The sequence below is a fragment of the Fonsecaea monophora genome (assembly GCF_001642475.1).
Source record: "Fonsecaea monophora strain CBS 269.37 chromosome Unknown Scaff111, whole genome shotgun sequence".
In the NCBI taxonomy this organism is placed as follows: Eukaryota; Fungi; Ascomycota; class Eurotiomycetes; order Chaetothyriales; family Herpotrichiellaceae; genus Fonsecaea; species Fonsecaea monophora.
The window spans coordinates 81,523-104,722 of record NW_019174042.1 but is presented as its reverse complement, the minus strand read 5'-3'; the positions used below and the strand labels follow the sequence as shown (position 1 = coordinate 104,722).

At 52.6% G+C, this 23,200-nt stretch overlaps 8 protein-coding genes across 8 annotated transcripts; 3 read left to right on the top strand and 5 right to left on the bottom strand.

The window, feature by feature from the left end:
• Positions 1-1,204: 1,204 nt before the first annotated feature.
• Positions 1,205-1,894, bottom strand: AYO21_10162 (hypothetical protein; the record flags this gene model as incomplete). The annotated part of the gene is made up of 1 exon (XM_022660085.1): positions 1,205-1,894. The coding sequence occupies one exon, from the start codon at positions 1,892-1,894 to the stop codon at positions 1,205-1,207; it is 690 nt and encodes a 229-aa protein (XP_022507643.1).
• Positions 1,895-2,534: 640 nt separating this feature from the next.
• Positions 2,535-3,683, bottom strand: AYO21_10161 (hypothetical protein; the record flags this gene model as incomplete). The annotated part of the gene is made up of 1 exon (XM_022660084.1): positions 2,535-3,683. The coding sequence occupies one exon, from the start codon at positions 3,681-3,683 to the stop codon at positions 2,535-2,537; it is 1,149 nt and encodes a 382-aa protein (XP_022507642.1).
• Positions 3,684-4,675: 992 nt separating this feature from the next.
• AYO21_10160 (hypothetical protein) lies at positions 4,676-5,596 on the top strand (the record flags this gene model as incomplete). Its single annotated transcript, XM_022660083.1, has 1 exon — positions 4,676-5,596. One exon carries the CDS (start codon positions 4,676-4,678, stop codon positions 5,594-5,596), a length of 921 nt encoding a protein of 306 aa, XP_022507641.1.
• A 105-nt stretch (positions 5,597-5,701) lies between these two features.
• Positions 5,702-6,421, bottom strand: AYO21_10159 (hypothetical protein; the record flags this gene model as incomplete). Its single annotated transcript, XM_022660082.1, has 3 exons — positions 5,702-5,861; positions 5,912-6,210; positions 6,281-6,421. 3 exons carry the CDS (start codon positions 6,419-6,421, stop codon positions 5,702-5,704), a joined length of 600 nt encoding a protein of 199 aa, XP_022507640.1.
• Positions 6,422-7,420: 999 nt separating this feature from the next.
• On the top strand, positions 7,421-8,795 carry AYO21_10158 (hypothetical protein; the record flags this gene model as incomplete). Its single annotated transcript, XM_022660081.1, has 2 exons — positions 7,421-7,474; positions 7,545-8,795. 2 exons carry the CDS (start codon positions 7,421-7,423, stop codon positions 8,793-8,795), a joined length of 1,305 nt encoding a protein of 434 aa, XP_022507639.1.
• Positions 8,796-10,231: 1,436 nt separating this feature from the next.
• Positions 10,232-15,065, bottom strand: AYO21_10157 (hypothetical protein; the record flags this gene model as incomplete). The annotated part of the gene is made up of 2 exons (XM_022660080.1): positions 10,232-10,443; positions 10,505-15,065. The coding sequence occupies 2 exons, from the start codon at positions 15,063-15,065 to the stop codon at positions 10,232-10,234; spliced, it is 4,773 nt and encodes a 1,590-aa protein (XP_022507638.1).
• Positions 15,066-16,050: 985 nt separating this feature from the next.
• Positions 16,051-16,608, bottom strand: AYO21_10156 (hypothetical protein; the record flags this gene model as incomplete). The annotated part of the gene is made up of 1 exon (XM_022660079.1): positions 16,051-16,608. The coding sequence occupies one exon, from the start codon at positions 16,606-16,608 to the stop codon at positions 16,051-16,053; it is 558 nt and encodes a 185-aa protein (XP_022507637.1).
• A 3,538-nt stretch (positions 16,609-20,146) lies between these two features.
• Positions 20,147-22,985, top strand: AYO21_10155 (hypothetical protein; the record flags this gene model as incomplete). Its single annotated transcript, XM_022660078.1, has 4 exons — positions 20,147-20,182; positions 20,238-20,406; positions 20,455-22,686; positions 22,741-22,985. 4 exons carry the CDS (start codon positions 20,147-20,149, stop codon positions 22,983-22,985), a joined length of 2,682 nt encoding a protein of 893 aa, XP_022507636.1.
• Positions 22,986-23,200: the final 215 nt, after the last annotated feature.

The window sequence follows — 23,200 nt, the reverse complement described above, 5'->3', positions numbered from 1 at the left end:
ATCTTGATCGTGTGGATTTCGTGTTGTCGTTTGTGTGTTTCAGTGTTCTCTGGCCTACCGAGTGTTACTCATAGGTGTTGTTGGCCAGTCCAGAGGGTTATAAGAGCCAGACTTGATCCCCGATCCTCGCAAGTTACTCGCTATTTGTTCACCAAATCCGTAAGGACTCTACTCTTGACTCTCCACTTTTTGTGTTTGTGATATCGAGACGAGGGTTAGTTCGGTCTGGACCCTGCCTGGACAAGCTTGAGCTTGGGCTCGAGCTCAAAGCAAAGCAAAGCATGTGATGGCTACTAATTACTACTACTCGGTACATGTCTCCTCGCCTCGCCTCGCCTCTTCTCTTGACTTCGACTTAGCTTAACTTGGCTTAGTTTACCTTAGTTTGGAAGCACGAGGTATCGAGGTAATTACAGCCCCGAGAATTCCCGTCCCTTTGAAAATCATGTAGAAAACCGTGTACGAGGTAGAGGGACACGTGAATTCCGTCCGAGTCTGGACGTTAACCGGGAGGAGGGACTTTGAATCTTGAGGAGTTGCCAAATCGATACTCGGTACTCCTGTTCGAATAGATGGTGAGATATAGAGATGATATAGCCTGACTTGATGTACCTCGTGTGGCGGATACGGACAAGAGACCTCAAACGCCTGAAAAGAAAAAAGAAAGAGGTCGCGGGCTTGGGCTTGGGCTTGGGACGCCTGGTGCGGGAAAAAAAAAAAAAGAAAAAGAAGTCTAGGGTGGGTGAGAGGTGAGGGAGGACGAGGCTGGGAACCCCTGAAGAAACTCAAAATGGCTTGGGTCCTTTCCTAGAATATAATAATTCATCACTTTCCCACCACCACCATCCACCGATAAGAAACTCGACGACCACCTCACCTGACCCCCGTCCTTTTCTTATTTCTATCATTCCTCCCTCCCTCCCTCGGGGTGGCACAGTAGAAAGCCCCGACCAAAAAAATCCATTCAGGACGCTAGGGTATGAGGGGGCCAAGAAGTCGGGATAGACTTTTGCGAATCGCTTTCCTTCGAGTCTTGGTCTTCTTGTTTAGAGATGCTTGGTTCAAATGCTTGTATTCTATTCTTGATTCTGAGCCAAAGTGGTGTGGGAAAAAGGAATAACAGTACAAGAATATACTTTCACTTTCTACATTCTGTTCATGTCTCATTCACCCCTCTCGTGTGCCAGGACTCCTCGGTCGTCTTTTACACCCATCCCCTCGGCGTCTGCCCCCACGCATAGCACGCCGCAGGGGCGCTCGGCGTGGGCGGAAACGGGCTCCCCTCACGTGCCGCTGCGGTGTGCTCTGGCCTCACGATCTGGCTCTTCACCCTTGGTGCGTCGTTGATGGAGGCTGATCTCTCCCCAGCCCTTCCCACTCCCGCGGAGCTTTGCTCCATCACCAGCGCCGCTTGGAGGTCGTAGCGGGTAGCGTGCGATGATGTCTGAGAGGTCGGGGCGTTCTCGAATGGGTTTGGTGATTGCTCTGCGGCCAGATGCTCCATGTTCTGCACCTGCACGCTGTATCTCTTGCCGGCCCTGGTTGGCTTTGGAGCAGCGATCTCGGTAGGGTGATTTTCGGACGCATTGTCGACACTAGAACCGCCACTGTGCAGCCTGGGAAAACGTGCATTTTTCTTGGTCTGCAGAGACCGGATCGGACGGATTGATGCCACTGGTGGGAGCGCTGCAACGTTGCCCAGCTCGATCGATGGTGTCCAATTCGGCATGCTCTTGGCCACGGATTCTATGGCTTCGTTCCTCGATTTCTGATCGCTAAGTCTTCTACGTCTCTGACGGAGGCATATCAACAGGATCGCTGCGCAAGGGAGGAAGAGGAGCACAATGGCTAGAAATATGAAGAGGGGAATGGCAGATTTTGATTTGACAAGCATATTGGATATTGGTGTTCAGCAGTTCTGTTCGTTCTGTTGTAAAAAGGGAAAGTATCGATGTGGTTGGAAGTTGTCAGGAATTTCTATGGCATAAGTGATCTCAAGTAACGACAAGAGTTGGCGAGGCAGCGAGGCGTAAAGGCATCGGTTTCTTTGTTCCGCTTCTCTCCTTTGAGTGTTGTTCGACAGTCTTTGTCAAGAGCAAAACATGTACAAATCACCAAAGAACCGTTTGTACCATCACATGAACACAAGGGGCCGACAATGACACTCTTTGTCTGAGATTCTTTGTGTCTAGCATCTGGACAAACGAACCGCGATGGAAGGGAAATGAGTTGACAAAGTTGAACACCATCACCCGTGATACAGAGCGGTGATGCTGTCATTTTGATAGACCGGCCTGAATTATCTTGTAGTAGAAAACGAAGGAGAGCAAGAGGGACTCCGGTATTGGTCTAGCATTTGAATCAATATCTAAATGAATGTTTGGGAAACTTACCTTCTTATTAAGCATGATACCTAGTCTGTATTATTAGGGCATTCTATTAGGGGAAGCACGTATCGACCAGACGTCCTCACGGGTGTTGGGGGGTCAACGGGGAAGGGGTAAAGGGGAGACCAGATTGACTTCGGGCAGCACTCAATCAAATAGCTCATTGTCAGCCGTGATTGCGGGTTTCAACATACCAGGGAACGGCATTGAAAGAACCGGCACATTGAATCCGTTGAGAGATTTGGGGTCAGAAAGGCAAGTGGACAATCGACGCCGAGGCACTCGAGTGTTCGCCAGAAGCTCAATCTCGAATGGCGCGGCGATGTTTTCGTCCATCGGGGCCCAAAAGCGAGGATCAAAGAATGAATAGATGGTCTTGGTCGTCGCTTCGTGGATATCCATGGCTCTTCCCTTGACGTCCAAGATCGTGAACAGCACCTTGGAAGGGTCGTCGCGGCAGGCTGCTTCCGAGACTGTAGGGGTTCCGAAATGGGGAAAGGAGGGTATACTCTCAAAAAGCTCCAGCTCCATTGCACAGCCAAGTTCGGCAAACTCATGGTAGGCGAAGCATCTAGGCTCGGCCACGCCAAGGTCAATCTCACCATTGCCGACGCCTTTGATCTGGGCCCCGGTCAAGACTCGATTGATCCACACAGCATGCGCAAGTTCGTGGATCAGCGTGGAGGCGAACAGGAAGTGTTTGGCGTACTTCTCTTCGGTCGAAATTGTCTCCCAGTCCTCTCCGGCAAAATACCAGAACCACGAGCTGTTCAAGGCAGTCTGCGGGTAAGCAAAATCAAACTCAGCGTCGGGGTCATGAGTGATCAAAGTGGAAGTTCCGGCTAGCTCTCCGTGGGCGTCACAAAGGCGGCGCGCGAACTCACGTGTCAAGATGGTAAATCGATATTTGGTGGACAGAAGTCCCAGAGTGTGTCGTTCAAAGGACTCTGTTGCAGTTTGTAGGAACTGCCATTCATCCGTCAGTACCTTATCCTTGTAGCCATCTGGGAACATAAACTCTTCGACTTTGGCCAAGCCAACACGGGCGAGCTCCGGCATCAGCTGCCTCAGGAACAAGGTCGCCAATCTTAGGGCTGGCTTCATGCGGTCGTACACAAGGTCTGAGAGGTCATAGGTGTTCTTGTCCAGTTCTTCCAAGGGGAGATAGTGTGAATGATCGGCATAGCGGAAGGCTGCTTGACGGAAAAGAGGATGAATGCCAAAGAGGGTCAAGTCAGACGGAATCGGAGGCACTGACTGAGCGTCTGGCTGCACAATTTTGAGGTCGACAGGCATGTTTGCGGTGGGAGTGATGATTTAGTGATGTTGTACAGAATGTCATATTGCAAGCGACTCGAAGACTTCTTATGGGACCCGGGCAAGGCATGGTTCAATGGCCAAGGATGAGGCAGAGGCAGAGGCAGAGAAAGAAACAATGGCGGAGACAGCGAGCTCATCCACTGACAAGGCAAGGTAGAACAATGTTGAATGAAAGAGAAAATGCATGACAACAAGGGACAAGGCAGTTGACCGTTGTGAGACAATGCCGCCAGATGTCAAAGATGTCGCTATGTCGATGGACAAAGCAAGTGCATGAGGGAATGCATGAATCACAAAGTGAATGGTGAATGGATGTGAATGCGACTCAGGGGTTGAGGCTTCACACAGCATCACGTGAATGACACTAGACTCTTATTGGACTAGCTCATATCTCTCTCCTTTCTTGGGTGCGGACTTGATTGCGACTGTCTGCTGGTATCGAGTACTGCGGGCACAGGATGGAATGGTTGTTCGGAGGCCTGGAATGATTCCAGCATGGCTCTGTCGTCGTTGGGGTCATACTTGTATATGTGTCGGAGGAACGGAGGAGGAAAAAGAGGAGAACGACTCTGTTAGGTGTGAGTGGGCAAAACTAGACAGACAGACTGACTGACTGACAGACTGCGTTCTTTGGACGTTGCAATCGGTGGTAGTAATAACTGTAGTGGAAGCGGGAGTGGCAGCGTATCATCCATCATCCATCAGCCTGACTGCGTTGCGTGCGGGGAAGTCGCTGTCTTGCTTCAACCATTTTTCTCAGGTTCTTCCAGAAATCACATCACGTTTACGCTTTTGACCATCTAGGTTACTAGGTCAAGGAAGGGCAGTTATTGGTTATTTATTCTGTCAATCTTTTATTCCTCGAGCCCACTCTCCCTATATACTGCCCTCTCCTCTTCTGTTCTATCCTTGTAGTTCACACCTAGAACTCCCCCTTCCCCCGAGGCAAGACCCTGGCTATCAACAGAATGGCGTCGTCAACCCCATATCTAGACGCCCTACGGCGCGACGGATTCGTCAAGGTGCCCCAGATCCTGCCACCACACGTCCTCCTGGCCATGAAGGCATGTTGCAAATACACGACCGAGCGTGCCAGGAACGGCAAATGGCCCTACGTGCGCACTGTGCCCAAACAATACCCGCCGTGGCAACACTGGAAGCCGGGCGACAACATCTGGGGCGTGCAGCATCTACTCCACCCAGACATGAACGTCCGCGACACGTTTGCCGAGGTCTACTTCTGCGACCAGGTCCTCGACGTGGTCAAAGAGCTCGTTGGGCTCAAGAACGATCCCGCGGGGGACGATAAGCTCGTGATGGAGCTGTTCAATCTGCTGGTCAGTCCGGCCAACCAGGTAGACTTTGAGCTTTGCTGGCATCGAGACGATATTCGACCCGACGTAGATCCCGAGGAAGAAGAGCGACAGCTCAAGGAGAAAAGCCCCGACGGTCAACAGTTGCACGCGCAGTATAACATTGCGCTTTTTGAAGATGCATCTCTTATTGTGGTACCTGGTAGTCATCGACGGATAAGAACCAAGGCCGAGAGGGAGGCCGCTCCATATGAGCCAAATCTACCGGGACAACTCCTAGTTGAATTGCAGCCTGGAGATGGCGTCTTTTACGACAGCAACATCCTCCACCGAGGTTCCTACAAGGGCATCGATGTGTCCAAAGAGCTGGGTCGGATGACTCTGCACGGATCCGTGGGATTGGCTGGACACGGAACCGAGCGTGCGCGACAAGTCCTACAGCACGCAGTGGGGGACTGGGTTGACAGAGCGCACTTCCCGATGGAGGGGCCAAAGGGTGAGAGAGCGGAGGCCATGCGAAAAAGATTGGTGGAGATGGGTAGTGGGAAGGATCTCGGATATTCCCTCGTGGGATGAGGATCCAGAACTGTCGTAAGGCCTCCGTCGTCGGGCAGTACGTCTGTGGTGTTTCAAAAGAACCCTCGACTGCTTTCGTAAAGGATGTGTCTCGAAAAAGCCCCTTCACGAGGATGAGGATGCGGATGCCATCTTTCGCACCACTTGCTCCTGCATCGTAAGTTTCTCATATGAAAGGTGCGGCTCCGAATTGTCGCTCGACATGGCTGCCCTGGATAGTCTCAGGAGTTTGATGCCTCGATAGAATGATAAGAAGAATATCATGCTTCCACAAACGTCAGCAGGAAGACCCTTATTCAACGGGACACAACCCACAAGATGACACCCGTCACTGCGTTGGCCGCGTAGCTGCAATAAAGCCCGCCCAAACCCAGGCTGTTGAATTGATGGGTCAACAACTCGCCAGTCAGTGGGACATCATTCCTGATATCATCTGCGTAGATCTCGGAGAGGTGGTGCAAATGTATGTTCAAAGAAACAAGCACGCCAGTGGCCACCACCCAGCTGATCAGAGTGAAAGCTGCAAAGGCAAGATGGATCGCTTGTTCTATGGTCGAGCGTCGAAGGTCATCAGTCCACCAGTGAAGGCAAGCGGTGACCAGTGTCCAGCCAAACTAAAAAGTGATCTGTATTAGTATGGCCTTTGTATAGAAACCCCTCATCTGAGCTGGGATTTGCACTGACCGACCACCAAACGACGCCATACGCGAATTCGACGCCGAAACAGACGGCGGCAAAGGTTGCAAGTATCAGAGCAATGAAGCCTAGGACCAGCTGGAGTATCGCGAACGCTGTCAGGGCACCGGAAGATGCCGGAACTGCCATATCGAGAAAAGACGGTTTGCACGATAAAAGTGGCAGAAAGACTTGAGGCCCGCCAACATGGTATTTCTCTGGCCCTTTAAAGCTTTGCGCAACAATGCCGACGCTGAGGATGGGTGGAGTGTGGCCGCATCAGCCTGTCGTCATGGTATGGACATTGGCGGAGGAAAATCATCCGAGACTTTTTGAATGGAAGCCTTCGGAACTCGAGGCTGTGCAAAACGTGTTTGGCGTATTCGGGTGGATAACGCCAGGAGACCCGGCCTCACAGGGTTTGCTAACCCGACGAGGAGCTATACCCCGAGCATCAGGACGGCAGAAATGGCCTGATGTCTTCAATATTGTGCATTCCCGCGTCTTCCGGCGCTATGTCGGTTGATGTGGGTTGGGGTTTGAGGTGTTGACGCACCCGCCAACCACGAGCCTTGAATGATCCATTGCTGGCCCTTGTCGATGAATCTGACAGGAGTATTTGTCCCTCATTTTGAGTGGTAGCTCAGGTACAGCTGAGCCTGAGGCCTTCAAGTAGAGTCTGCGTTTATGCCAGGATCAATCGGTGGTGGCGGCTATTAGCTCCCTAGCTTGAGATCGATCTTCGAGAGCGTGGTGTGTGCGCCAGTGTCGGAATTTTCTTTGGGACGCAGTCGAGTGGAGAACGTCCGAGGCGGATTCGAGAGAGAGTTGTAACATGATACCATAATGCTGTTGCACAAAGCATGTACAAGTAATGGGAACATTTGGATCACAGAGAAGTGCATGAGTTTGCACCTGCAGGCGATGTGGTTGTCCGTACCAACTACGGTGGAGCACTATGGCCCTTACCCGCTATCACACGACTCCCGACAACTTGACGCACAGGTGCGCCATCACTCCCACAACCACCTCAGCTACTACCACATGAATGGACGATAGACCTACGCCCAGCTATAAACAAACGGACCTCGACACAAACTGTCCATACCACAAGCTGAGGGCACTGCAATCACCTCCAGTGTCCTCAAAATGGCTGCGGACTTGTCTGCAACCAAACTGAACCCAGAGAGCCATATCTTACTGGTACTGCACCCCGCTATCCAGGCATCTCCCGGACGTACAAAGTGCAGTGCAACTGACAGTCTGTGCGCAGGACCAACCTCTCCTCCGCCTCCCACATGAACTCGTCAAACGCAATTTCAGAAACACCCAGCGTTATGTAGAGCGCGAGAGAGACTACATCCTTCCCGCTCTCAAGGACACCGCAAATGCTGCTCTCAGCTCGTCACAGACCACAGAGGAGACACTCGCTTCACTTGATGCCATGATACAGAGAATGCAGAACTTCAAACGCAAGCTGGAAAAATTGCATATTGAGGAAGAGGCTCTTCATGACCACTCGGCCAAGCGGATCAAGCATCTACTTGACCTCTATGACATTCCCTCTTTGGTGGACGTCAAGTACGACGAGTGGTCTCGAACTCGTCTCGACCGTTTAATTGTCGACTACCTCCTGCGCTCCGGCTACTCCAAGACAGCCAAGTCGCTTGCCGAAACCAAGCAGATCTCTCACCTGATTGACCTCGATACTTTTGTTACCTGCCACAAGATTGCCTCATCACTCACCCGTGGCGAAACTAGGGAGGCCCTTGCTTGGATCAACGAGAACAAAAACTCGCTCAAGAAACTCATTACGGCGCCTCACAAAACCACCGATCTCGAGTTTGAGCTACGTTTCCAACAATATATCGAACTGGTCCGTGCTGGTACAACTGCGAAGAGACTAGAAGCAAGAGCCCATGCCCAACAACACCTGACGCCACACATGGCATCCCGAGCAGAGTCAATCATGCAAGCAGCTGGTCTATTGGTGAACTCACCCGACACAAGCGTCGAACCGTATCGTACTCTATTTGCTCCGTCACGATGGCACCACTTATCCAGCCTATTCGTCGAGACCCACCATACCTTGCTGTCTCTGCCAATTCAACCCCTCCTCCACGTCGCGCTGTCGGCGGGTCTCTCAGCATTGAAGACTCCTGCGTGCCACAGTGCCTACAACCCCGCGAGTTCTTCAACACCTGGTCACGCTCGTATCGCGACGAATTCCTCTCTGTGTCCAATCTGTAGCATGGAGTTGAACGAGCTGGCACGCAATGTGCCCTATGCACATCACACTGTCAGTTCTGTGGAACCCGACCCAGTCGTCCTACCGAATGGGCGTATCTACGGCCGTGCGCGATTAGAGGAGTTGCAGCGGAAGCTGGTCATGGCTGGCGGTGGCGGATCAGGAGGTCAAAGCGGCACACACGAGGTACAAATTGGCAAGGAAGGGGAAGTGAGAGATCCCACGACTGGCCAAAGTTTTACTTGGGACGAGGTCAAGAAGGTTTATATTATGTGATGGTACAGGAGGTCAGGAGAAATTGGTCGTGCGTGGCTCCTTCAGCTCGACACAATGCTTCGATAGACGCCAAAGATCTCGACCCGTGCAACCACTCTATTGGGGTCAGACTTGCTATCCCACGCTCAAGGCCGCAAAGAGATGGCTCGAGAATAGCATCTGCCAGACTCCACCCCAAGCTCTCGGATGTCATGACAAGGGAGAGCCAGGCAGCTTTCAAGTGACACCACAGAGAAAGAGTTGGGGAGGAGACAGAGATCAAGGCGAGGGGTGGACGAGAGGACGGGAACTACAAATGTAATACAATATACGAGCTACAGTTGCTCACTCGTCTCTTGATCGAAGCCTACTGAATGGGGACCCTTGTTCTTATGGCCCGTGGCCCAGAGACGATGCAGCTCTGACACATGGGGATTGAGATATGATGATGAGATTGATGAGATAAATGATGATGATGATGACAACGATCAAGGAATGACGACGAACGACTGATCAATTTGAAACGGAAACGAAAAGCAATAGCCATTAAATGCCATGTAATGCCATGCAGTGTAATGCAATACGGTACTCGGTATAGTGCATTGCATTGTAGTGCATACTAGGTACTCGGTACGTGTAGATATAGTCCGTCTGCTCTATAGTCTCTGCTCTCCTCTCCTTGCCTCTTCTCTTCACATCTTCTCTCCTCTATAGAAGTCTCCTTCTTCCATGCTAGACACCTCAAGCTGATCCTCTACATGTACTCCTCGACTCCTCGACTCGGGGCCAGTTCGTCCTAAGCATGACGCACCCCCAGGGGACATAGTCGTGGAGCATAGGAAATTATTCGTGATATTGGACTCATTTTCACATGGCAATTCATTATTCTCACTCGACAAGACCAGGGACAAGGACCAAGGACCAAGGACCTGCCATGCCTCCACCACGCATTGGCCGTCACCGTTAGCATCACCGTCACTACTACTACCACCATCACCACCACCATCTACCAGCACTGAGGAAACAAGCGCAACAAGGGGAAAAAGAAGCCCCCCGAAGAAACAAACAAAGATTATCGACAAGATCGCGTGCCTTTGTGCCCCCGAAGCCCACACCCATGCCCACGCCGAGCTGGCCAGGCCTTGAACCAGGAGATCCTCCCCAAATCAGACTCAGACTCAGTACTTGTGCTCTCCGCCACATCAAAGTCGTCACCGTGCATTGCTATGCCATTCACCCCGACAAGAGATTTGCAGACATAGGAAAGAAAAAAAGAGTGACGGACAGAAACGCCTAAGACTTCCAGATAACAAGGACCTTTTGACTTTTTTTTTCGGTTATTGGAGGAAAGGTTCAAGCGAGGATGCCCCAAAGCTGTTGCCGGTACGCCGTTACTGTTGCTTGATGCCGTTGAACTACGCCCGGTCCCCGTCGCTCACGCAGACCCTCAACGCCCTCTATGACGCCGTGGCTGCCGCAGCTTGTCTCGTCGGGGTCGTTGCGGTCACTGCTGATGCCGCCGCTGGGGTAGCGGGACCTGGAGTATTGGACTGGTCTCGTCTCCGAACCGAGCCTCGAAGGCTCATACTTAAGCCGAGATTCCTGTGCCCGTGACTTAATGACGAAGCGTGGCGGTGACTGTGACTCAGGGTTGACACGTCGTGTTTGCCTGCAAAGCACATGTCAGCAATTGAGTCGGAAAAGTGACACGCGAGAAAGTAGTAACTTACCATCACAACAGGCCCTCACATTCTCTAGCCCTCCATTCCACGCGGCCTCCTCCTGCCTCAGCATCTCCCTCCTCAACTCCTCAGCAGAATCTTTCCGCCCATCACTAACCACACTGGCGTCGTAGATACTACCCCCTTCACTCCTTGTGCCGCTAGCTCGTGTAGGAGTGCTGACTGTGGCCTCGCTTGCTTTGGGTGTTCGTCCAGTCACTGACCCCAGCATACGCGAAAAGCGACTCGCGCTGCTAGCGCGAACGGTGCGGTCGTTGTCATGTTCTCGAGTCTGTTCGGCCCGACTCTGCCGCACTGTCGAGTTTGGAGCAGTGCGGCTCATCATGGAGTCTTGAGGGACGCGGGTGGTGCTACTGGCTACCACGGCGCCGGGCGCGAGTTGTTGGCGCTGGACGGCCGAAGTTCGGTGCGAGCCTCGTGTTGTGCGGGAGTTGTAGCTCGAGAGGCTCATTCGGCTGTGGTTCGGTATCAAGGCAGCGCCGTAACCAGCACCATGCACATTGAACTCTTCCAGGTCGTCTCGGGTAATGTCATTTCCCCCGACAGCAAACTGGTTGTTTTCTTCACCGCGGAGGAGTAAATAGTTGAGGGCATTGAACCAAGTCTCGTGCCTTTGGCCGGTGCTGGCGGTAAATCTCACACGTCGGCCAGGGGTAATGATCTCAAGGCTTTTCCGATGAAGACCAGGCGGCATGGGGTTGTCATCAGGGACGACTTGGACGCTTTCTATCAGCACGCTCTTCGCCTTCAGCTCAGTCCTGCCGGCTGTTTGCGGGTCCTGGTCCGACCAGTAAAGAGTCTTGGTGTAAGGATGCACCCAGAAATACCGACGGTGACGGGTCTCGGACATTTCAGATCGTCCAGCCTTCCGTGTGTATTTCCACAGGAATTCACCAATCATGGTCTGTGTGATGGCTTGAATAATCCTTGGATCGGTGCCAAAACTATGAGCAGCGACCTGTCCTGCCTGGTGCATGTTAAAGCGTTCATCGATTTCGGAGGCGAACGAGGAGACTGAGGATCGGCGGGATATTTGAGAAGTGATCGTTCCGCGTTGGGTACGACTGACATTGGACGTCCGTGGTTGATTACTGTCACGAGTAGCAGACCGCACAGACTCGCCTGGAGTGCGTGGCCGCCGCATTGCTGAGGCAGGAAAAGCTGGTGGGCCCATAACCGTTGATGTTTGGCTTGAACCGCCGAGTTCTTTGGTGGGTGATGCTACCCGGCTGCTGGCCTTAGCGATGGCCTCTTTGTGATCAGCTGGGAGAGGTGGGTGCGACGCTACGCTCGATAGTCGCTGGCTTGACGCGCTTGACGGTCGCTTGATGGGTGGCGGTGCGAAGATTGGGACTGCCCCAGTCAGGTCTGGAGCTGGTTTGCTCATGAGTAGTGCATTCGCATCACTCGTCAGAGGCGCTTCCGTGGGGGTCAACGGGCTGAGAGGGCTGGTGATGTCGTGTGCTGCGTCGGCACTCGATGGATCTGTTATGGGAACTGCGGTCCTGGGGCGAAGAGCCTCATCAATCTCGGCAGCAGTAAGCAGCGTCTGAGAGCCTTGGTCATGGTTGGCATTGATACGCGGTCGTTCTGCTTGTCCCCCTTTCTGCACTTCCGATCCCAGTGTTCGTAGGGATTGGCCCCTGTTACCGGACACATCTCTCAGAGGAACATCCTCTTCAGCAAGAGGCTCCTTCACCATCTCCTCTGGCTCCCTTGTCTCATCTTCTGCAATTGTGGGGATTGGCATCTCCTTGGACTTACTAAAGCCCAAGGCGGCTGCAGCAGATGCGAGAAGGCCAGCCCCAGCGACTCGTTCCGCTGTTCGTGGACGGTCTGGGAGGTCATCAACTTGTGTCGAGGCCGTTACAACACTAGCTGCCGGTTTTGTCGGAGTTTGAACGGGCTCCGTGGTTTGAGATTCAATAGCAGAAAAAGTGAATGGCTCGGCTTGCGGAGGCTCCTGCTGAGGCTTGGCCTCTAGAGACACTGGCGAGGTATCATGCATTACAAGACCCGAATACTCGAATCTTGTGGGTGTTCGCGGGTGCGTTCCAGCATCAACCTCGGATTGAATCGCATCTGGACTCTGGGCTTCATCCCAAACGGTTTTGGGTGGTGTGATAAATGCAGTGTTCCTGATCGGGCTTTCTTGTAATCCTCGCTGGGGTGTGTACTGCGTGCTGTGGTCTATATGCTTGACTGGTGAGGCTGGCACGGTCGGAGGCAACGGGAAGTCAGAGGGCAATGGTGACTCCGCCCTCTCGTAGGAGGGAGAAGGTACTTCGTCAAGAGGTTCTTCTGTGCGGCCAGCCTGAACGGGCAAATCTCGTTCTGGTTGCCATGGTTCAGTATTCGTTGCGGCGTCGACCATGGGCTGCTTGACGGCGCTCTTTGGTGTCTCTTGCTGTGTATGCTGTCTACTCGGCGTATGAATTAGAACGCCAGGTGTAGAAGCGACAGAAGCTAAGCTGGCCCTTCCCGGAGTGCCAAAACTTGCTGTCTCGTCAAAGCCACCCAACTCTGCGAAAAGACTCTGTTCAGCAGCTGGTGGACTGCGATCACTGGTGACCGTGGCCGGGGAGTCTTGGGACAGAGTGTCCGAGTACAGATTTGTTGGTGTGCTGTCGGTTGGCACTCTGGACTGGCGAGCGAATGATTGTCGTCCATTTCGAAGTCGGAATTTGTGAGCTTGGGTAACCACAGGCGTTTTGAGGGCTTCTTCCTCTTCACCGGCAGAGGTTGAGGCAGTGCTGATGAAGGACTGTCGATCTCCAGCAGGCTTGAATGTGAGGCTGGGTCTTGAACGACGAGAATAGCCTGTCCGTCGGCCATGCGAAGCTGTATCTTCTGTCTCGGTAAGGTCGTCTGTACTATCGCCCGCCAAACTTTCCGCACCCGTTTGGAAATCCTCGCTCTCTGTCGCATGTCTCTCATCCGCGGTTTCGAAATTGTTCTCTGTCTCATTCGCAGTTTGGTATGCATCGCTTGCGTCAGTAATGCCTTCGCTAGCAGATGGCACGGTCAAGTGTTTTTGACTGACTGCACGACTCGGTGTCTCAATCGCATGATCTTCCCAGTCATCGTCTTCGAGTTCGACGTCGGTCCGCGCTCGTCGACTGCCACCCAGCATATCAGGGCGTACTGGCTTCTTGAAAGCATCAGGCTTGGGCTTTTGGCGTTTGCTTGCACTTCCCAAGGAACCATCTCCACGTCTTTGCTCCAGTTCATCGCGGGCATCCTGAAGCATGCGTCTGAGCTCAATCTTTTCCGTTTTTTCACGATGAATGTTGTTCTTGAGGTTTTGAATCATCCGATGGGCATGATGTAAAGAGCTACGCAGAGTCTCGGATTCCAAAGCCCCTGGCCTTGGAGTAGCTTTGGTAGGGGATGGAGGTGGTGAATGTTCCAGGGATTCAAGGTCTCTTAGGTCCTCCTCGTGCTCTTGATTTGCAGTAACGGCATCTGGCTGAGCACTGCGCAGGCGAGCAGCGACAGCTCGGGCGAGCTCCTGGTTTTGTGATGTCAACTCGTCAATCTTGTGCTGTAACGATGACCTCTCACTGTCACCCAAATCTATTGTGCGCTTGAGGGTGTGCAGCTCGGAATCATATGCCTTTTTAGCAGCGGCATGATCAGCAGTCAACTTTTCATGAGCTGCTCTCACTTCGTCCATTTCGCTCTGTGTCCGGCTTTTCTCGGCGGTAGCAGCAGCCAGACTTGCAGTGAGCCGTTTTTCGCGGTCGGCGGCTTCACGAGCAGCTGCCAGCAACTCATGGGTCTGGGTTTCAAGGTTCCAGTTCTCATCCTTGTATTTTTGTTCGCTCTCGTCCAAGGCTCGCAGCCGCTGTGAGAAAAGAGTGGCATCTTTCTCCAGACGGTCACGTTCGGACTTGACCTCTTTCAAGAGCTCATCCCGTTCCGCCACGGCACTTTGCAACTGTCGAACCTGGGCGAGCAGAGAGGTACTGATGTCGGCCGCAAACTGCAGATCATCGCCTCGATTGCTCGGTTGATTTCGCTGACGCCGGCTAGGGGCCATGACTTTGGAAGGAGATGCTGTGGCCTGGCTGGAGTAGATGGCCTGTTCCATGCCAGGCTTTTCTTCTCCGCTGACAGCTCTGGATTTTGGCCCAAGGAGTGCCCTCGCAATTTCTTTCCCCACGTCATTGTGTTCCTTTTCTAGATCAGCCAGCCTTTGGCGCAGCTCCGGGGTAATCTCTGCCTCGCCTTGTTGTTCTTCTACTTCGCGCAGCTTGTCATTGAGTTCCGACTGCTGTAACAAGAGAGACTCCCCCAGCTTTTGGGCGTCTTGCAAGCGTCGCTCGGTCTCAGCAATGTGCGCTATGAGGCTCCGTTTGACTTGAGAAGGGGACATGCTGACGCCCAACGCTATGGACTCGGGGTCAACCAAGCTGGAGTAGCGGTGGCCGTGGAATGGCTGTCGTGACTGGCCATCGTCGACGAAAGGATCTGCCGAGTCATCCATGGAGGTGCGCAGGCCATAGTTGAAAGAATCATCGCCGGGTACTACTTGCGCAGTAGCCATAGCAGGCAAAGGTGGAACGGGGCGAGACAATGGCGACGCGGGTGTCGACTATTGGATGGACATTTGTGCAGTTGGCTGCGGTCACATCAACGACACCAGGGAGGAGAATAGTTGGACAGTCTGGATCGGTGACGAGGGGACAATACAATCTCGGTTTGGTTCACAATCAGACACAGAGGGACCAGAGGGGTCCTCGCGGTGACGGAGGCGATCGCAGTGTTTGTGTCGGCTTGTCAACACAGAAATGCGGAATCGGTCGAGGTCGAGTTGCAGTGATTGGCCAGGCGCTATTGACGCGTTTCCGGCCTGGAAGATGAGAAAGTGGAGCTTCACAAAAACCTGTTCTCAGCCAGGCAGTGACACGTGGAAGCCGTCTAGGCCAAACAAACAATAATGAGATGGGGGATAGCGAGCGTAAGGATAGTGTTTGTGGGCAATGATGATGACTTTGTGGTGTGGTGGGTGCTGGTATTAGTAGTAGTCGGCGTGATAAACTGGGTCTGTGAGGAGCTCAGGTGTTTCCTTGGGAGCTGAATGATTCTCAATGTGCCGGTGCCGGGTTCGACCTGTCGATGACTTGGTGGTGGAGCTCGGCTCGCTGCAGGTTGTGCATTCGAAGTTCTACAAATATGGCATAAACCACACATTTCAGAAGTAAGCTACCTTTTTAGCTGCATGCGAACACATCTCGTATTGAATCCAGGCACAGAGGCCGGTCATGCCGCAGAGATGCATGTCGACTATACAATATGTACAAAATTCCCACTCAAGGGCTTCTATGAACAAGGTCGGCACCCCATATTAGCTTTCTGTACAATCATCGTAGCGGTGTGATTTCCCATCAAGATGGTTCCCCCACACAATTATCGCAGCGGAATCGGGTATTATGGACTGTGGCGCCACAGTATTGGGGCGCGATGGTAGCTCCTCCGCAGAATTGGGGGTTTTTGGTTCATTGGGACGACATCAGAGTTGGCGAGGCGGCTCATGAGAACCTCTGAGTTAAAGGTTCTTTTTCCCGGAGTCCACCTATCCGTTCGAGGTCGAGGGATTGAAATCGGTCGCTGTCTTCTTTCCGATAAGGTGGTAGATTCTCTTGGTTGAGCGGCTCCATGCCCACACTGCCCGAGTCGGTAACGTGGACTACCACGACACGTCCTTTCTGCAAGCCAGTCTTGCCCTCTTCATCGGGGAAGGTGATGTGGATTTCTGGGACTGCAGTGGAAGGAGGGCTGGAGGAGTTGTGAATCAGATTCATTTTTTCGTCGTAGACAAAGATGGACTCGTTCTTGTTCTGGTTACCGAAATGGCTGATTGATGGAGAGCGATAATGCGACGGTTGGTGGTGTGTCGGTAATAGCGCATCTTGCTCTTTAACTTGCCGTCGCCGACGAAGGCAGACGAGTGCTACCGAGCACAGCAAGGCCATGAGCACGAGCGTGAAGAGGACAAACAGGAGCTGGTGCATTGAGTATGATGGTCCGTCGTCTGCAAAGTCCGAATCATCACGACGTTGAAGATATGTGTATTTTAACGAGTCCATGACTACAGCTCCGCAGTCGTCGTAGACTCTTTGAGACGTCCTTCGAGGACGTAGACGAATATAGATCTCTAGCTATGAGGCTGAGGCGAGGGAGAGTCGGAGATCGGAGTCTGGCACTGCGATGGGAATGCGGGATGGATTTGGGGGCGGCGGGCTCGATCGTGAACTTCTTTAAAGAGAGTCGATGTCTCAATTATCGCCCTGAATCGGGCTGTAGGGCGTAGAAAACGCTGATAAGAGTCCGAATGCCAATGCAGAGTCTGTAGGAAGTCCGAGCAGCAGCAGCACGTCAACGCGGGCACAGCCGTTTTGGTACCAGGCGGAACAACCTTATCTCTCTCCAAGACTGTGAAGCTAGTGAGCGTGTTAGGAAAGAACGGACGGCGAGAATCCAGCAAAAGAGTGAAGCTGGAGACTGCCAACAAGCATGAAGCAGAGTGCAAGAAAGAGAAGGAAAGAGAGGATTGTGGTGTAGCAAAATTCGAGAAGAGTTGTTGATGGGTAGAGAGGGAGTGACTAGTAGTAGATGGCAATATTGGGGAGAGCACCAACACCACCGTCAGTGATGTCGATGGAGCAGCGAGTTCCACTGCGCAGATCAAGCCTGACACTCAATTTGCCGGGTTCTGAGCTGTGACAGCGAGTCGAAAAGAGTCAGAGAGACCCGCCCACAGCCACCCAAGCCATTAGTAGGGCACATTCTGAGGCCTCTGCAAGCCACAGTGCCGCCCAAACGGTCGCCAGCATTCGCAGGCTGGCCGGGGTTCGGAGCGCCGATGGAACTAGGTAAGCACATGTAGTGGATTGGCAGCGCCCAGGCGGTGCCAATCATCAACCCCAATCTCGCAAGGCGCCCTGAATGGGCCAATGGGGCCAAGGCCCAGAATCTTAGGGGGCCACGTAAGGGCCACAACAGTCGGCACACGGAGCTTAGAGCAACGATTTTATCATGTTAGGCTTGGAAATGGCAATCCATCAACAAACAAATCAGGTAGGTTGCCACTTCCTTTCATTTCCCAAAGGTGAAATTGTCCATCCTTTTATCTCCATCTCTCCAAGCACATTACGAGGACACTCTGTAGCGGACAGCATATAACTCTTCTCCCTTGCCCCCTTGCCATCTCCATGTGATGAGATTGATGACTTCAACGAGCAATGAACATTCAACTTCGGCAGTTATACCCGCCCGTTGCTGCACCAGTTGCGTATTTGGCATGTACTCATACCTCGTACATTGTACTTGTTCATGGCAATCCTCGTTTACCAAGAACGGATAAAGGGATGCCCAGCCAGAGCCCATGTACTTGTGGGTGCTTGTACCTCGTAGAGTCAATCAATGCTTACATACTGGGACAATCATATCTCGCTTGAGATCATTCTGCCTGTACTCGGTACCGAGTACCTAATGCATGAAAGAACAACCCTAGTTAGTCCAGGTTACTGCCTGTATGAGGTACCGAGTACACACATACTTATAGGCTGGTAGAGTAGCGTGATGCTGTTGGTGGTGTTTTATTCCGTTATTCAAGTAATGACTGTCGCCGCCTTGCCACGTCACATTTCATGTCTTGTTCCGGGGCAGGGAGAATTCCCCACACAGCCAGTCAGTTCGCCCATCAGCCTGAAGGGAATGGCAGACAAGGAAAAGGTGTGGTTGTTCCCCGGCGTCATCTCTGAGTCAGCTCAACAGGCTAGTGATGGTGGTGAGGCTGTAACTGTCACCCAACCAGATGACGGATGCCTACTCTCATACAAACACATAGGTTGTCACGGGTATCTGGTTGTGCGGATTTATACTTTCCACGTGTAATAATTACTAGATACTTACGAGTATGTATGAATTCTGGAATATGTGGAACCACCCAATGCAGTGAGCTACGTGCACACCGTTGTGCAGTGAAACCACCAGAAAATCCAGAAAGGGCGGAAGACATTAAGAGTCGTAGTGGTCATAGGCTGACCTCCCCACGCCTCCCTTGCTTTCCCCCTTGCATTTTCCTGAACTTTGGGATTTTCTTGACTTGTCGCTTGACAGTCTAAGCTCTCCCTTGGCTCTTTAGGGATCTGGGTAAGTAGGTGCTCCGTAGGTAGGTAGCTAGATCGAAGCTCGCTGGAAGTCGGCGTCCCTCACAATAATAGCAGCCCTTAATTGTGGGCTTTTTTCTGGGTGGTGGTGGTAACGATGGTGACCCCCGATTTGTTGACAGACGATGGGAAAGTTCTTTCTGAGAGACCCAGACAAAGAACCCATCATCAGTAAGGCAAGCCACCCGAAGACGCCAAACGGGCTCAGGCTGGCGGTCGGGCCCACTCCCCTACCTACTCGTACTGGCATTTGGCATTTGCCAACTGGGAGAAAAGCTCTGTTGGGCTTAGGGATGCCCCGATTCTTGTTGTGGGTTCTAGCCTAGTGGGTGCCTAGCCCTTGTGTCGATCTGGGGTGGTGCCGCCTATCTCCCCCTCCTCCCCCTGCGGCCCTGGCTTGCCCTATGCCTGCGCATCATCCAAACGGCTAGGCTCACTAGGCCCAACTTTCTTGACTGTCCACTACCGTCCACCCGCTGGAAACTCTTTGTTCCATCATCCGCTCAACTTTTCTGATACATCATCTTTGTGGTTGTCGTCCACCACCACCCTTCACCGGTACCTGTTTGCCTGTTCTTTCCTGTGTGACCTTCAACCCTTGATCGTTCTCTTCCAAACTTCCACTTCATTTCTTGCAAGCCATCCTTATCCCTTGTTAGCAAGCCATCTGTTTTTTTGACCCTTCGAATTCTGTTTGCGCTTGCTCCACCACAACCCGCATCCGAATCTCTCAGCCCATCCCTCCTCCCTCACCTGCGCCTGCGCCCGCGCCCGCCACCCCACCCCGAATTTGCGACTCACCTTGCACAAACCTGGCGACGCAGCATTCCACAACTTCGCACCCCTCGTCCCATCATATTTTCCATCCCTTGCTCCATGCGCGCAAGTCGTGGTCGAGGCGCATGTCTGCTGGCAGATATTCCCTCGCCCGTCTCCTGCGGCTACCCGTCTACGGCGCCATCAGGCTTGGGCCTTGATTTCTCATTTGCCCTGCGGCTGCCTGCTGGGAGAATTGTACCATTGCTTTGCTGGCCAACGAAGGGGTACATGACTCTGCCAAACCTTGCTTCCTACCGGTCACATCTTCTCCTTCTTTAATCTCTCTGCCTCTTTCTCTTCTCCTCCTTGTATCTACAACGGGGTATATTATAATTTCCGTCGGTTGGTGTACATCCTCACCCTGCATATTCACGGATATTGGTACACATCCACCCCTCTTGTCCTGCGCAGTCATATGTGCACGCACACACCAGAAACTGACTCTGCTGTTATCGACAGTCGATAAAATACTTCGATTTTCCCCTTTCCTCGCCGGTCCAAGACTTCCAGTTCATATCCTCAAGTACCACCCCTCCCCCCAGACCGACAAGCCTTCTGCACATTTCACCTCACCACGCATACTTGGCCGACCGGACCTGTATTGTCTGTTTTGTTCACGTGTTGGACTACAAAAATGACCATGATGGAGGCCGGAGCCACGTTAGACACAGTGAGTATAGTCGAAGATCCTATCGGAAGTGGGGGTGCTGATCAGCGCACATCAGGCGAGAAACGGTCGATCCGGAGCATTTGAACGGATGGCGTCTTCCAAACAACATCTTGGGCAGGGCAGCGACTACGATTTGGGAAAGAATGCTTGGAATGCCTCAAGTCGGATATGGGGCACCAACAAGTCCTTTTTGGAGGCTCGCGTGGATAGTGACCCGATCAGACGTACGTTGGGTCCGGCCGAGGCTGACATGTCCGCTGACTGTTCTTTAGCGTCCCCGATGCGTCAAGGCTCTGTCTCAAATTATGGGCAATCCAAGCCTGCCTCGTCCTCGTTCCTGACGTCCACCGACCTCAACGATGAGAATGCGTCCCAGTCTAAGATGTCCTGGGCGCCAGCTTCGTCCACTATCGGCTTTCCGCTGGGACAAAGAGGTCAACCTCTCTCACCGACCAAGCAGAGACAGAATCAGATGTTGGATTTCGGTGCCAGTGGCAATGGTGGTGGCCTACAGGAATCGAGCCTGTTTGCGGGTAGTGCCCCCGATGTGGAAGAAAGTTCATTTGATGAACAACATCTCCGACGCGCCATCACAGCCGGTCCTCGGGTACTTCCTTCTCCCACGCGAGCCTCCACTTTTGGCCGTAGCCAGATCGATCCTCAACTTCAAGTCTTGAACTCAATCGCCTTCAACTCGAATAGCATCTTTGGCTCGCTTCAGGAGTTCGAGGATGGTTCAGTTCAACCTCTGCACCATCTACCGACTGTTAATGGACACACCGAACATCTACCCCAACAAGTCAATTACGGACCAGCCAGAGACACGAATGGGATGTCAATTGGGAATCTCTCCCGCTACAATGCTGTCTCACCAACATATGCTAAGCCGAATGGGCGACTGCTGAATGCGGAGCACGTTGAACAATACCACCTGCCCTCAAAACAAAAGTACGACGAGACGGTGAGAGCTTTGGAATTGTTGGATCTGGATCAGGCCACTGCTCAGCCAGCACCCTCCCGGAAAATTCCGTCACAATACCAACGCGACACCCATCCTCTCCCCCCAAAGACCTCTTCACAGCCAAGCGCCCACTTCAATTCGATGGAGAGCAACTATCAACCGCCGATTGCGCATGTCGCAGATGTCAGTTCACGGTTGGACCCCCAAGCGGCTCCACACTACGGCGGTTTTCAGTATGGTGGGCGTGGCAACCTCCCCACACTTCAAAATGACTACCGGAGTAATCTGAACAGTCCGTACTACTCAACCACCGGCACACCTCCCACAGGACCACAATCCATCCGCAGCACTCCGGGAAGCGGTGTCTCTAGCCGTACCTCGCATCACGATCCCTTCTTGATCGACCGCAAGTTCACAAACATCGACTTTTATGGCTACGATCCGGCCATGTATGCCTCAGCTTCCCTTCAGCCGGCAGTGAGCAATGGATTTCAGTACGATGCCCAAATACAAGTGCAGCCGATGCGGATGAATCCCCTAGCACATCCGTATATTGGACATGGGCACTCGGGAATCAACAACTTCCCTGCAGGCCCACGGATGGCGGTCCGCGAGCCTGAACAGAGCCATATTGTGAGGAGCCCCTTGCTCGAGGAATTTCGAATGAACAGTAAGACCAACCGCCGGTTTGAGCTCAAGGATATCTACAACTATGTGGTCGAGTTCAGCGGTGACCAGCATGGCTCGCGCTTCATCCAGCAGAAATTGGAGACCGCCAATAGTGACGAGAAAGAGCAGATTTTCAAGGAGATACAGCCAAACTTGCTGCAGCTTATGACGGACGTATTTGGGAACTATGTGATTCAGAAAATGTTCGAGCATGGCAATCAGACGCAGAAGAAAATCTTGGCCCATCAGATGAAGGGCCATGTCTTGCACTTGTCGATGCAGATGTACGGATGTCGTGTGGTTCAGAAGGCGTTTGAGCACGTCTTGACCGACCAACAAGCCAGTTTGGTCAAAGAATTGGACGGACCCAATTTGCAAATACTGAAGGTTGTCAAAGATCAGAACGGCAACCATGTTGTGCAAAAGGCCATCGAGCGGATACCAGGTGAACATATTCAGTTTATTGTCGACGCTCACAGAGGCCAGATGGCGAAGATGTCGACACACCAGTATGGCTGTCGGGTGGTTCAACGAATGCTGGAACATTGTCAGCCACCCGCCAAACGGGTCATTCTGGACGAGCTTCTCGAACACATTCTACCACTCATCAGCGACTCATATGGGAATTATGTTGTGCAGCATATTATTCAGAACGGTGAGCTGCAGGACCGCCGCCAGGTTGTTAATATCGTCCTTCAACAACTCCTCGCATTTTCCAAACACAAATTTGCCAGCAATATTGTCGAAAAGAGCATTGATTGTGCAGATGAGGATCAACGCGTACAGATTCTTCGTGGTTTGACAGCACCGAATGAGCAGGGCGTCACTCCAGTCCTCGGACTAATGAGAGACCAATATGGCAACTACGTCTTGCGTAAGTTTGGGGATTCGCTCTATTCATTGTTGACTTGCGCTAACTTATTTGAAGAAAAGGTGTTTGGCCAACTGCAGGGGTCTGAGCAACAGGCGTTGCGAGCGGACATGGAGCAGAACTATCCTGTTCTTCGACGTACCAGTTATGGGAAGCAGGTGACGGCGATTGAGAAGCTTCTGTTTGGAGGCAATGGCCCATTGACCACTTCGACCACCAGTAGCCGCAGCTCAACACTACCTAGCACGAATGCAAGCAGCACCATCGATGGCGATACGCCTCCATCTGCCTCGGAAAAATAGCGGCAAGTGTTCATGTCGATAGCTCGCGGCGGCGGCCGTTGGGCCTTTCAATAAGCGACTTGCTATCAGGCACACCGCGTACGAGTCCGGAGTAGTCCTTTATTTCGTCGGGTCCACATGAGGAGTTTGGAGCCGGATGTCTCGCGGATCAAATGCATGAGATGTCGGGCTGTGGCGCGTTCGAATATAGACTTGTCACGATACCCCGACGCGAT